The 13,047-nt window shown below is 48.2% G+C and overlaps 1 protein-coding gene across 1 annotated transcript in view; it reads right to left on the bottom strand.

Moving 5' to 3' along the window:
• Positions 1 to 13,047, bottom strand: part of CHD7 (chromodomain helicase DNA binding protein 7) — a 191,666-nt gene that overhangs the window by 17,212 nt on the left and 161,407 nt on the right. Inside the window, exons 20-25 of the mRNA XM_052652070.1 lie at positions 10,067 to 10,177; positions 9,776 to 9,981; positions 7,123 to 7,322; positions 6,808 to 6,967; positions 818 to 907; positions 248 to 351 (exon numbers count right to left, since the gene is read on the bottom strand). Of these exons, the coding sequence (XP_052508030.1) occupies positions 248 to 351; positions 818 to 907; positions 6,808 to 6,967; positions 7,123 to 7,322; positions 9,776 to 9,981; positions 10,067 to 10,177 (871 nt within the window). The remainder of the gene's footprint in view (positions 1 to 247; positions 352 to 817; positions 908 to 6,807; positions 6,968 to 7,122; positions 7,323 to 9,775; positions 9,982 to 10,066; positions 10,178 to 13,047) is intronic.

Here is a 13,047-nt window from a genome sequence, read left to right as displayed (position 1 = left end):
AAATATGGTTTGGGTTCTATTTACAGCCAAGGAAGAAATGTTTTCTTCTCAAATACTCAACAAACATTCAAAAACAGCATCTGATATTTACAGTTCATATTAGATCTTTCGTGTAGGGAAACCGTAGACGCCAAGAGTCCTTTGGAACTAGCCTCATTAATATTATGACTTTGGAGACTGTGCAGAGAGCTCTAAATAAAGACAAAGACACATGGTCAAGATGGGGTCTGATGCAGACGCCCCTTACCGTGCTTGAACACGCCAATGAGGAGGGACTTGTCTGCTTCCTTATCCCACCAGTCTGTGGGGACTTCCGCGTGGAAAGGTTCAGGTATCCACACGTCAGCTTCACTGTAAAGACAACCACTGACGTGATATTTACAATAGACCCCATTGCTGGAAAAGAATGCTAAGTGAGGAGCATGACACTCACCCCCTTCCCACGACAAGCACCTGAGCATCGTGGAGTGGGGTGGGGATGCTGGGGCGGTGCGACCCAAGGTTGCAGGGAAGGGCAGAAGTCGGCCGCCTTCTACCAGGACCAGGAGTAAACTTTATCACACAGGACCCTGCTTTAAAGGTCACCTCAGAACACGAGTCATTTAGTTCACACCTTTTTGTACGTCCACACAGACCTACAAACAGGCTTCTCCCAATTCTCCTCATGTCCCCAGGCTGGTAGGACAAACACTGCATTTGAGATGCAGAAAGAGAGATGCGCTGAGGATGCAGGAGATTTGAAGCGTGCCCCCACCCTTGATGTGGACTCCGACCGCCTGGATGGTCACGGCGAGGAGGAACACAGGCGCGTACCCACCTGGAGTCGGCGCCCTCCAGGATCTTCTCTGCCTGGTCTCCTATCACTTCTTGTCTCAGGTAGTAGAGCATGCGGACACGCAGCAGGACCCTGGAGAGGGAGACGGGGGAGCGGGGGGAAGTTCTTAACTCCGGGACTGTTTGCCAACAGTGGCTTTTGGCAGCTGCTGCTGTTCATCCATCATCCTGCCAAGGCTGATTAGCCATGCTGTATGGTAGGCTTGAAGCGTGACAGATGGTGCCACATAATCACCTCTGCGTGTGCTTTCTGCTGGCTTCCAACCGGCCTGCCTGGCAACCGCGCCCCCTGCACGGGAGGGCCGGCGCTCAGCCCGGCCCAGGCGCACTTCATTTAGTCCTACCTAGCGCAGCTTGTGAAGTTTAGACACGTAGCCCACCACTGCCTCTGAAGTATTGAAGCAAGTTTGTAAACAACTGAGCAGATGGCTTTCAGTAACTGTTCTGCTTCATTATCTCATAAAATTTCCTCAGCTGCTGCCTTAATACCATTTTTGGAAGCACATCAGAAGTTGTAGGAATAAACGAGATATAAAATCTGGTTTTACTACCTGACAATAAACCCTCAATACAGAATGTCAGGTTTTCCAGATTATACAACTTTGCTTCCGAGGAAGGAAGATGGTGGTGGGGGTGGATCCTCGCCGGGCCACCCCTTAAGGGGCACTACCCATGTTTTATTCCTTCTAGCTTACATAACCTGGAAGCCCAAATTGTCACTTACCAAATAATAATACAACATCACAAAGGAGATTAAAGTGTGTCCGGTTTGCTGAAGTTCTTAGTCATTTTCAAGGAATTGGTTTTTAAAAACTCATGGAATTCTAGGAACCAAATTTTCAATCTCATGTGGATTTCCTCAATGGCGTAAAACTAATTCTTTGGATAAAGCCCACCTGGTAAACGCTCCAAGAACTCTCAAGTCTAGCATCTCCTGGACTGGCCCTGGTGTGCATTCAGGACAGACACCTGAAGACCACCGCCTTGTCCACGAGTAGACAAAACCAAGTGCAATTCCCATCACACTCTTGGAGAACACTTCTCAATCCGTGTGTCACGTGTACTACCACCAGTTCATTTGATCCTCACAGTAACTCTAGGGCAAAGTGGGACAAGTTACGATTTCCATTTTCTAAGCTAACAGAACACAAGTGACGGACTTCAAAGTCAGAGTCACTTTAAGCATGGATCACTCAGAAGTAGGCCGTCTGACTCCACCACTCTGTACTGTCTCTAGGGATGTGGACCTTGTACATATCAAAATGGCAAGTAGGGGTGGCTTCACCACGACAGACCACTCCTGATCACACACAGACATCCTGTGTACCACCTGCCCCTGATCGCACACAGACACCCCCTGTATCACCCACCCCCGATCACACAGACACCCCCTCTACCACCCACCCCGATCACATACAGACACCTGGTGTACCACCTGCCCTGGATCACACACAGATACCCTATGTACCACCTACCCCTGATCACACAGACACCCCATGTACCACCTGCCCCGATCACACAGAGACAACCCATGTACCTCCCACCCCAGATCACACATAGACACCCCCTGTATCACCTGCCTGCCTGTCCAGCATGGGGGCTGCTCCTGGCCACCCTGGGTTCTCAACAGGCAAAACGCAAAGCTGTAAAGACCTGAATGTGCTCCAAAGTAAGATATCTTTTTGGAAAACTGGTTTTTATTAAGATTTCTTTCTCTGGATAAGATTAAAAAATTGGCTGTGCCACACTGAACCTGCAGAAGCGAAGTGACAGTGTGGGCAGCAGTGCCCGGCACGAGCAGAGTCTGCAGCCTAGGTCTCCTCACAGAGGATGCTCAGCCAGGACGCACCCTCCACCTTTCCCTGGATCTTCTTTCATGCACCAAACCTCAGTGCAGCAGCACTAACCCTAGCAGTTTCTCTCCCTTCAGGAGAAGACAAAGTTTTCTACCTGATGAGGAGTTTTAGTTTTGTGGATGGAGGCTTTAACAAACGATTGTAACTGTGAATGTCATCTTTCTTCTAGAGGAAAAAATTCAAACTCATGTACAGGCAAGCTGAGTGCCCCTAAGGAATACATGGTGGGTCCTGGTAGGATAATGAGGTGATGGAAGGTGGCCTTGGACTCTGAGGGGCTTGCATGTGGTGAGTCAGGATGCCTCTCGAGTCCCCAGTGTTAATCTTCATTCTGGTGGCTGGTCCCACTAGGGTCTGTTTTTTGGATGAGCATGCAGGTCAGGACTACAGGTGCACTGAACTGTCCCACCCCTTCTGCCTCCTTCAACCCAAGACAGTTCCTGTCTTTGTCTCTTGAAACTTTTGAAGAGGACCGGTCAGATATTTTCCAGGAGATCTCACAATTTGGGTCTCGTTTTTCTCTTTAACTACTCATCCCAGAGAGGAGGTGGAGACATGGCCAGTTCTCTTGAGACCCAGGTAAGATGTAAAGAGCACGAGTTACAGCTCACTTACTAACCAGGGAGGGTGCCCTATGGAAGTCTGTGATTGACATCAAAGCAGGAAATTAAAAACCACTGTCTCAGTGAGGCCTGGGAACAGAAGCCTGCCCCCACACTGAATCCCTTCAGTTACGGTTTGTCTGAATCCAGAACTCGTAAGGTTATGGACCCTAACTTCACAGAAACTGCAAAGAAATAGAAGTGTTCTAATAGCTATGAGTGGAGCGGGACTTTAAGGAGAACCACTAGGCTATGAGAGTAACAGTGCTTTCTGAGGTGCCAAGATGGTTTGAGGTAATGGTTTCGAAGACTCAGAAAGGAAAATTTTTGTCAGTCAAAATTTAAGAATAGTGATCAAAGGTGGTCCCTGAAAGCACCATTACATTTAAAAAGGGACGAAAACCATGAGTCAGGGCAACCCAGGAGAAGCAGGTGTTCTCTAGGAAATTATTTCACTGAGGCTTTCGACAACCCTGAGGGAAGACAGGCTTCGGACATGGGCGGTGGGTTGGAGGGGACGTGGTCGAGAGCAAGGGCAGCGTCCCTCAACTAGCTGAGGGACCTTGAGTATCCGAGACTTGGTTTCCTTGTCTGGTAAAGGGGGATAAAAGAGCAAGATGACTCGTCTTAGACAATTCAAACAGAAAATCCATAGGAAGCGCTTGGCGTGCTGCCAGTAATAGGTACTCAGACTTCTGTTGCTGCGCTATAGAGACAGACATTTATTGAAGCTCTATTTGACAAGTAAGGAAAGCGAGTCTGAGAGGATGATAAGCTTGCCCCAGGTCGCCCCAATCAGGAAGGGTGCAAGATGTGCACTGGCTATGCTGCTGAACCCCAGATACTGAAACACATGCTCAGAGGAGGGGAAGCATCCACAGGTGGAGGTGCTCAGCAGCTCCCAGAGCTCCGAGCAATAAAGTTAATTCAGGCCCAGTTCCCTTCAGTTATATATAATCAGGTTCTGGAAATAAAGGTGAGGAATAGGATTCTAAAGCTCACAGGTAAGAAAAAATGGACCCAGCAATCGAGGAGTCGTGCGTGTATGTGTGCACACGTGCACATGTGCTAAGTCACTTCAGTCGTGTCCGACTCTTCACGAACCTATGGACTGTAGTCCACCAGGCGCCTCTGCTCATGGCGTCACAAAGCAAAAAATATTATCTAAATTCCCCAGTCCTTTCATGGGAAGCAGTCAGTTGAAGGCAGGATTATATAAAGCTAACCACAATTCTTCATGACCCGGATAATCACAATGGTGTGATCACTCACCTAGAGCCAGACATCCTGGAATGTGAAGTCAAGTGGGCCTTAGAAAGCATCACTACGAACAAAGCTAGTGGAGGTGATGGCATTCCAGTTGAGCTGTTTCAAATCCTGAAAGATGATGCTGTGAAAGTGCTGCACTCAATATGCCAGCAAATTTGGAAAACTCAGCAGTGGCCACAGGATTGGAAAAGGTCAGTTTTCATTCCAATCCCAAAGAAAAGCAATGCCAAAGAATGCTCAAACTACCACACAATTGCACTCATCTCACATGCTAGTAAAGTAATGCTCAAAATTCTCCAAGCCAGGCTTCAGCAATACGTGAACCATGAACTCCCTGATGCTCAAGCTGGTTTTAGAAAAGGCAGAGGAACCAGAGATCAAATTGCCAACATCTGCTGGATCATGGAAAGAGCAAGAGAGTTCCAGAAAAACATCTATTTCTGCTTTATTGACTACACCCAAAGCCTTTGACTGTGTGGATCACAATAAACAGTGGAAAATTCTGAAAGAGATGGGAATTCCAGACCACCTGACCTGCCTCTTGAGAAATCTGTATACAGGTCAGGAAGCAACAGTTAGAACTGGACATGGAACAACAGACTGGTTCCAAATAGGAAAAGGAGTACGTCAAGGCTGTATATTGTGACCCTGCTTATTTAACTTCTATGCAGAGTACATCATGAGAAACGCTGGACTGGAAGAAACACAAGCTGGAATCAAGATTGCTGGGAGAAATATCAATAACCTCAGATATGCAGATGACACCACCCTTATGGCAGAAGGTGAAGAGGAACTAAAAAGCCTCTTGATGAAAGTGAAAGAGGAGAGTGAAAAAGTTGGCTTAAAGCTCAACATTCAGAAAACGAAGATCATGGCATCTGGTCCCATCACTTCATGGGAAATAGATGGGGAAACAGTGGAAACAGTGTCAGACTTTATCTTTTTGGGCTCCAAAATCACTGCAGATGGTGACTACAGCCATGAAATTAAAAGACGCTTACTCCTTGGAAGAAAAGTTATGACCACCCTAGATAGCATATTAAAAAGCAGAGACATTACTTTGCCGACTAAGGTCCATCTAGTCAAGGATATGGTTTTTCCAGTAGTCATGTATGGATGTGAGAGTTGGACTGTGAAGAAGGCTGAGCACCAAAGAATTGATGCTTTTGAACTGTGGTGTTGGAGAAGACTCTTGAGAGTCCCTTGGACTGCAAGGAGATCCAACCAGTCCATCCTAAAGGAGATCAGTCCTGGGTGTTCATTGGAAGGAATGATGCTAAAGCTGAAACTCCAGTACTTTGGCCACCTCATGCGAAGAGTTGACTCATTGGAAAAGACTCTGATGCTGGGAGGGATTGAGGGCAGGAGGAGAAGGGGACAACAGAAGATGAGATGGCTGGATGGCATCACGGACTCGATGGACGTGAGTCTGAGTGAACTCCGGGAGTTGGTGATGGACAGGGAGGCCTGGCGTGCTGCAATTCATGGGGTCGCAAAGAGTCAGACATGACTGAGTGACTGAACTGACTGAACCACATTCTCTAAACACATTGGCTAAAACTCAGTTATCCACATGTCCACAGCACCATCATTCACAACAGCCAAAGACATCCGTTAACCCAAGTGCCCATCGATGGATGGATGAATAAAATGTGGTCTATACACACAATGGAGTATTACACAGCCATGAAAGGGAACGAGCTTCTGGTAGAAGCTACAACATGGATGAGCCTTGAAAACAGTATGTTCAGTAAAATAAACCAGCTGCAACAAGGCAAATACTATAACAAGATACCTAGAATAAGCCAGTTCTTAGAGACAGATGGTGGGACAGTGTTGTCAAGTGCCGAGGGCAGGAAGGGCGAGAAATCATTTAATAGGAGCAGAGGTTATATTAAGGTCCACGAAACGGTTTGGGGTCTAGACAGTGGTGATGGGCACACAGCAATCTGAATATAATTATTCCCAATGAACTGTATACTTACAAACAGTTAAAGTAGTAAAACTGTGTTTATGCATCTTTACTACTGCCCCCCTTCCCCCCCAAAATCAGTCTTCTAAAGTCAGGCTTCCACATGACTTGACATCATGTTTCAAGAAAAAAAAAAAAAAAAAACAATAAAGCTGCGCCATGAGAGTGCACTAGTCTTACTGATGGATATTCAGTATATACACATACTTGAGTACACGTACATTTAAGAACCAGAAGGGCTGCCCGCTCTCCACACCCGCCCTCCCTGACGTACTTGTTGCAATGGTGCTTCAGGTGCTTCTTATAACTATCCTCCTGGAACAAGGCGTCTGGGTTGCAGCCAGCCAGCCAGTCGGCATCCTGTACCACTGGGTGTGAGCTCTGGGCTTTCACCTTCTTGCCCTTCCTCCCCCTGGGCACCGGGGCTGACAAACCTAGAACCGGAGTAGTCATGATGATAATAACAATAGACACTGTCCACGACCCCAGTGACCTTGTCAGGATCAGGAGTCAGGGACACGCAGGGTCTGGGGCGCCTCCCAAGCTCCTCGGAGGCTCCCGGGACCCCAAGCAGGAGGTGCAGACCCACCGGAATGGTTGACTAGGGCCCGCGTCTGGCCATCAGCCGTTGGCGTGATGAGATCCCAGATGAAGCTCTTGATGTTCTCATCCCCCCGGTAGTGATTGAGGCAGTACACAAGGATGGTCCTGCAGATGGTCTCCACATCCTGCTCGCTGAGCGGGCGCTTGTAGCGGCCATGGGAGAGGATGTCCGTCCACCGCCCCCAGCTGCAAAGCAAATCTCCACATGTGGACGGTGCCTCTGACCTGAGACCTGGGGCTCTGGTTTCAGAGGCAGGTGGCAGCTTTAGGAGGGCTCGGGTCAAAACTAGTGACATCAACATCAGGCAATGGGAAAGCAGTCCAGGTGTAGAAGCTAAACACACACACACACACACAGCTGCAGGGTGGGAGCTGACACCTGCATTTCCAGCAGGGACCTGAAAACCCTCTGCTCCACTCCTCAAGGGCGTGGTTCCCATGTTCTGATGCTGACCTGTCATCTGAGATGAAAGGTGACAAGTGGCAGGTGTGACCACCCCCACATCAGGAAGCTGGTGGCTGAGGGTGTGGCCGCAGAAGCAGCTGAGCATCTTCCGATACCCAGACGTGAGGTGGTCTGCTGGCTCACATCGGACCTTCAGCCCGGAGTGAGGAAGATTAACAACCAACCACACAGGAAGTTATCAGAAGCATCATTCATTAGAAGCATCATTCATCAGCTTGAAAAAAAAGTTATATGTGATTTTCATTTTGGTAAGGTGCTGTGTAATGTGTTAGAAGGAAATTATAAGGACACCCCGATAATTAATGGAAAGCCACGAAAGGTCTCCCTCTGAAACAAGTCCCAAATATAAGCACTTATGTGTCCTCCTGTGAAACAGGGAGAGAAAGGGCCGTGGACAGGCCCCCACAGGCGGGTGCTATGTGAGCACACCTTCCCCAGGCTCCAGGTGCTCAGGGCAGAAATCAGCCCCCAGGCGAGGGGCACAGCCTCACCAGTGGCTTTGCCTCTGCCCCACCTGGTCCTCCAGCTTCCAGATTTGTTCTTCCAGTTCCTCAAACCACAAGGTTGGCCCTAGCCTTTGGGCCTTCGGACCCACAGCTCTTCTTGCCGGAAACTCTCTTCTCCCTGTCCGACACCCCACCCTTACTCTTACTCCAGCTAATTCAAGATGTTTGTTCATGCCGCCTCTGTGGAATGCCTTCTTTGATTCCCCCACTTAGAAGCAGGAAACAGCACCTGAGCTGCCTGTTAAAGGAGAGAGGACCTGTCTTTCTGGGGTGGGGGTGGGGGTGCCATGGCCATCCTGCTCACGGTTGAGGAGGGAAGGGCTCTACAGAAAGACAGATAAGCATACCTTCCAGCTTCGGCAGCGATTAATATGCTCTGTTGCTAAAGTCAGCAGCAAAATTCTCAACTTTGACAGCTAAGATTGAATCATGGAAACAGGTGAAGTAGCAAAAGGCTCAGGTGGAGGGTCTCCGCCAAGTAAAGACGGCCAGGAGAGAACCGCCGGCGTGTGGAGATGACGCGGAGAGGGGACCCAGCTGCCAAGACATGGGACGGGCTACAGTGCATCTGCCTTCACTGTAAGCAACCACTGACCCAGCGCGCACTGTGCCTGCTGGCATCACACTCTGCCCCAAGGACAAAGGAGGAGCCCTAGGCCTCAAGGAGTCCTTCACTGGGGCTCTGGCAGGACGTGACCGTTAAGAGCCGTCACGCGACAGGCTGAGTGTGACAGCACGTGCAGGAGACCCTTAGGGGCGGGAGGCGGGGCAGGATGCTGAGCTGATGCCCGCTAGGAGGTCAAGTGCGGGAGGTGGTAGGCAGATCAAGTGTGGGCTGGGGGAGTGGGGGCAGGGCTGCTTGTGGAAACAGCACATGGCAGAAGGTGAAGGGTCTGTCCTAAGAGCAGCCCTCAGTGCCGTGGGAAGGACCCACAGGACAGACAAGGGCCAGGTAAGATCCCTGTCGGCCACGTTAGCAGCATATCTGTGTTTCTTCTGAAACTAATCATGATCTATTAGAAGAAAGAAATCACAGAGCAAAAGTCATCAGATCTATAGAAACAGTTTTTGTGGCAGGTTTTGCATTTGAGCAATATTTGCTTACAGTCCCACCAGGTATGAGAGCATGCTTGTTTAGGAATTCTGATTTGCGCCGAGCACCCTGCCTTTGGAAGCCCTGTGCCATGGAGTTTCAGAGATGGATTCAATGTGGATCCTGCGGTTGAGCAGGAGAAATACGACCCATTCAGATGGTTGAAATGACCTCCACATTTCAGATAGGTAGGAAGAGCTTTACAAATGAGACCACTGCCTTTAACAAATTTTTATAACAGAAAAATGATGAAAGAGTACCAAAAGTGATGAGAGAGTGGTAATTTTATGTGAAGGAACACTAGAAAAAGATGTAATTCTGAGACTTCCATTCTGAGTTATTAGTGATCAGCAAGTGAATCTGAGTCTGACATGATTCCTTAAAGGACAAATCCCCTTCAACTCTCTGAGGATCTGCACAGCTTTGAGTTCTTTAACCACCTGGGTTGCGCCAAAAGCATTTGTGTCCTGGGCAGTCACAGAAACCCAAACATAAATTAGAGTTTTTCCTACACCACTTGGAATTCTAACCATTTTTTGAATGAAATTCCATTTCTCACATGGGCTTGACTCACCCATAGACGAGCAGGTTCTTCTCAACTCGGAAGCACTCGCTCCTGGCATAGCCCTGGGACCTGTCTGGTGGCCGCCGCGGCTTTGTGCAGGGCTTCTCCTCTGAGTCGCTCTCCAGGTCTGAAAATTCCATCAGCTCGTCCTCCTTCACTGCACTATACAGCCTGGTTTGCTTCCTCACTCTCGGAGTGTCAATAACCAGGTTGTTCTGAAAGACAGCAGATACTTTGAAACTTCTGAAAAGGAAGCCCTGGGAGAGGTCAGACAGGGAGTCAATATGACCGCTCACTCACCCTCCCGTTCAAGGCATCGATATCCAATTCTGCCTTCTTCGCCCACTTTTGCCAGAAATTTGGATCATCCAAGGAAATATCTGTCCTATTTCCAGATGCAACAAAGCTGGCCTAAAGGGGGAAAAAGATATTCATTACTTTGCAAGGGTTTTCTCAGAGGTGAAATGCAAAGCAGTTTCACTCATTCATTCACTTGAACACACAGGCATCCTTCCACTGTGTGCGTGCCAGGTGTTATGGTCAGTGGGACTGGGACAAAGGACTGTCCCTTAGGCAGCTCACTGTCCAGGGGTTGAGACAGATCAGGAAATAAAAGATGACAGCACAGCCTAATAAATGACAGATGACAGAGGTATGTACAGATGCAGCCAATATACAGAGGGGAGCCCTAGCCAGGCTTAGGTGGGGTGGGGGCTCCTGCTGGGAAGAGAGAATATGCCCTCCGGAACACAGTGCCCAAACCAGCCTGTTAAAATCCCACAGAATAGGGCTCCCCTGGTGGTCCAGTGGTTAAGAATCCACCTTGCAACACAGGGGATATTGGTTTGATCCCTGGTCCACAGAGATTCCACATGCCAAGGGGGCAACGAGCCCTCTGCACCACAACTACGGAGCCTGTGCTCTGGAGCCTGGGCGCTGCAACTGCTGAGACTCTGAGTCGCAACTGCTGAAGCCTGTGTGCCTAGAGCCGATGCTCCACAACGAGAGAAGCCACCACAATGAGAAGCCTGAGCACCGCGACCAGAGAGTGGCCCCTGCTCGCTGCAACTACAGAAAGCTCAAGCACAGCAATGAAGACCCAGCAGAGCCAAAACTTAATTAATTAATTTTTTTAAAAGGCCATAGAACAAGAAAGCAAGTGGGAATGTTCAGGATGGAGCATGTGCAAAGGCACACGGGCCAAGAAAGGTGATTGTGTCATGTAGCCAGGGATTCGGGTGGTCAGGGGTGTTGCCCAAGGTCAAGCTGGTGAGGCAGGCAGAAGCTGGGGCCAGCAGCGCCTTGCATGTCCTGTTAGCAGAGTCCAAAACCCATCCTCAGGCAGCAGGAAATTCTTTGAAAATGGGAATAATCTCGAGAGGGATGAGACCATATGCAAAGTCACCTGTCAGAGGGACCACACCAGTGTCCTGGAGCAGGGGGTGGGATGCGGGGAGTACAGAACAGAGCAGGACAAGCTGCAGCCAGGGTTTAGGGAGGAAATGGGGAAGATCTGCAGAAATGAAGAAAAGGAGACAGGCTAGAAGGTGGTCTTTACAAGGTAAAATTACAGGGGTTAGAATGTGAGGGCATGTAAAGCCTGAAGGAGGAGGAAGCCATGGAAAGCCCAGCATTCAATTCTGGCATCTGAGAGGTGTGACTCAGGCGAAAAAAACGGGTGCGTGCCCGTGCACACATGCATGCACAGAGGTGGAGGGAAAGGGAGAATGGACCTGTTTTGGTACCGAATGAATGTGAAGTATCTGTGGGGACGGAGAAAAGAACCTGAAAAGAGGTCGAAAGATGTGAGGGAGAAGGTGTTGGGTCACTGAGCCCAGACAAGGAGAACCTTTCAAGACCGGAGTAGCTGTGCGAAGTGGAGCAGCTGAGACAAGTGGAGTAGTTTCAACAAGTGGAGCAGGTGGGGCAAGTGCAGTAGCTGGGATAACTGGATATCCATATGCAAAAGAAGGGAGCTGCACCTCTGTCTCATATCACACACAAAAATTCACGCAGAAAGGGATCAGAGACATCAAAGTTAAGAGTGAAAGCTATAAAACTCTTAGAAGAATGCACAGGAGCAAACCTTTGTAATCACAGGTTAAACAGTGGATCAGAAGCACACATGATAAAAGAAAAACATGGGTAACCCGGGCTTCTTAAAATTAAACACCATTAAGAAAGGACTAAGGGAAATATTTGCAAATTACCTAATAAGAAACTTTTATTTGGAACACTTAAAACTCAATTTAAAAAAAACATAACTGAACAAGGTTCAAAGCTGTTCAGAAGATCTGAAGAGACACCTCCCCAAAGATGATATATATCAATACTTGGCCAACAAGCACACAAACAGATGCTAAATAGTATCAGAGAAAGGCAGATCAAACCAGAGTGGGCTATCATGTCACACTCGGTAATAGGGTGGTGATTAGAAACGACAGACAACAAAAAGTATTGGTGAGGATGTGGACAAATGAAAACCAAAGGCAGATCAAACCAGAGTGGGCTATCATGTCACACTCGGTAACAGGGTGGTGATTAGAAAAGACAGACAACAATGTGGACAAATGAAAACCCTAACCACTGCTGGTAGTACAGTCACTTTAGAGAAGAGTCTGGCAGTTCCTCAAAGGGTTAAATGCAGAGTTACAGAAGACCTAGCAATTCTATTCCTGGTAATATAAGCAAGCGAGATGAAAACATATGTCCACACAAAAACTTGTACATAAATATTTGTAACATCATTCATAATAACCAAAAAATGGAAACAATCCAAATTTCAGCACCAGCTAGTGAATGGATCAACAATCAAGGTCCATATTCAAGTGTTAAATAAGGTGGAGCCATAGAATGGGATGTGGTTCAGCAATAAAAAGAAAGAAATTAGTGATAACACGCTACAACATGGATGAGCCCCCAAAACAGGCTAAGGTAGTGAGGCCAGACACAAAAGGCCACGTGTTGTATGATTCCATTTATATGAACTGTCCAGAGTAGGCAAACCTAGAGAGACAGAAAGCAGAGGAGTGGTTGCTGGGACTTAGATGGGGAGGAGGGTGGGGGGAGGACTCTTAAAGGGTGACGGAAATGTTCTAGACGTAGATATTGGGATACTTGTACATGTCTATATATGGTAAAGGTGCTGGATGGTACACTTAAAATAGGTGGTTTTTATGGTAAGTAAACTACATTTCCATAAAGCTGCTCAAAATGAAAGTGGAAAGTGTGGCACTGGGCTTGGAGGTGGGTGGGTGAAGCCTCAGAAGGGGCGGGGGGTT

This window comes from Budorcas taxicolor, chromosome 14, assembly GCF_023091745.1.
Source record: "Budorcas taxicolor isolate Tak-1 chromosome 14, Takin1.1, whole genome shotgun sequence".
NCBI classification, from domain to species: Eukaryota; Metazoa; Chordata; class Mammalia; order Artiodactyla; family Bovidae; genus Budorcas; species Budorcas taxicolor.
The sequence above is the reverse complement of the archived record's forward strand: the minus strand, read 5'-3'. Positions and strand labels throughout refer to the sequence as shown.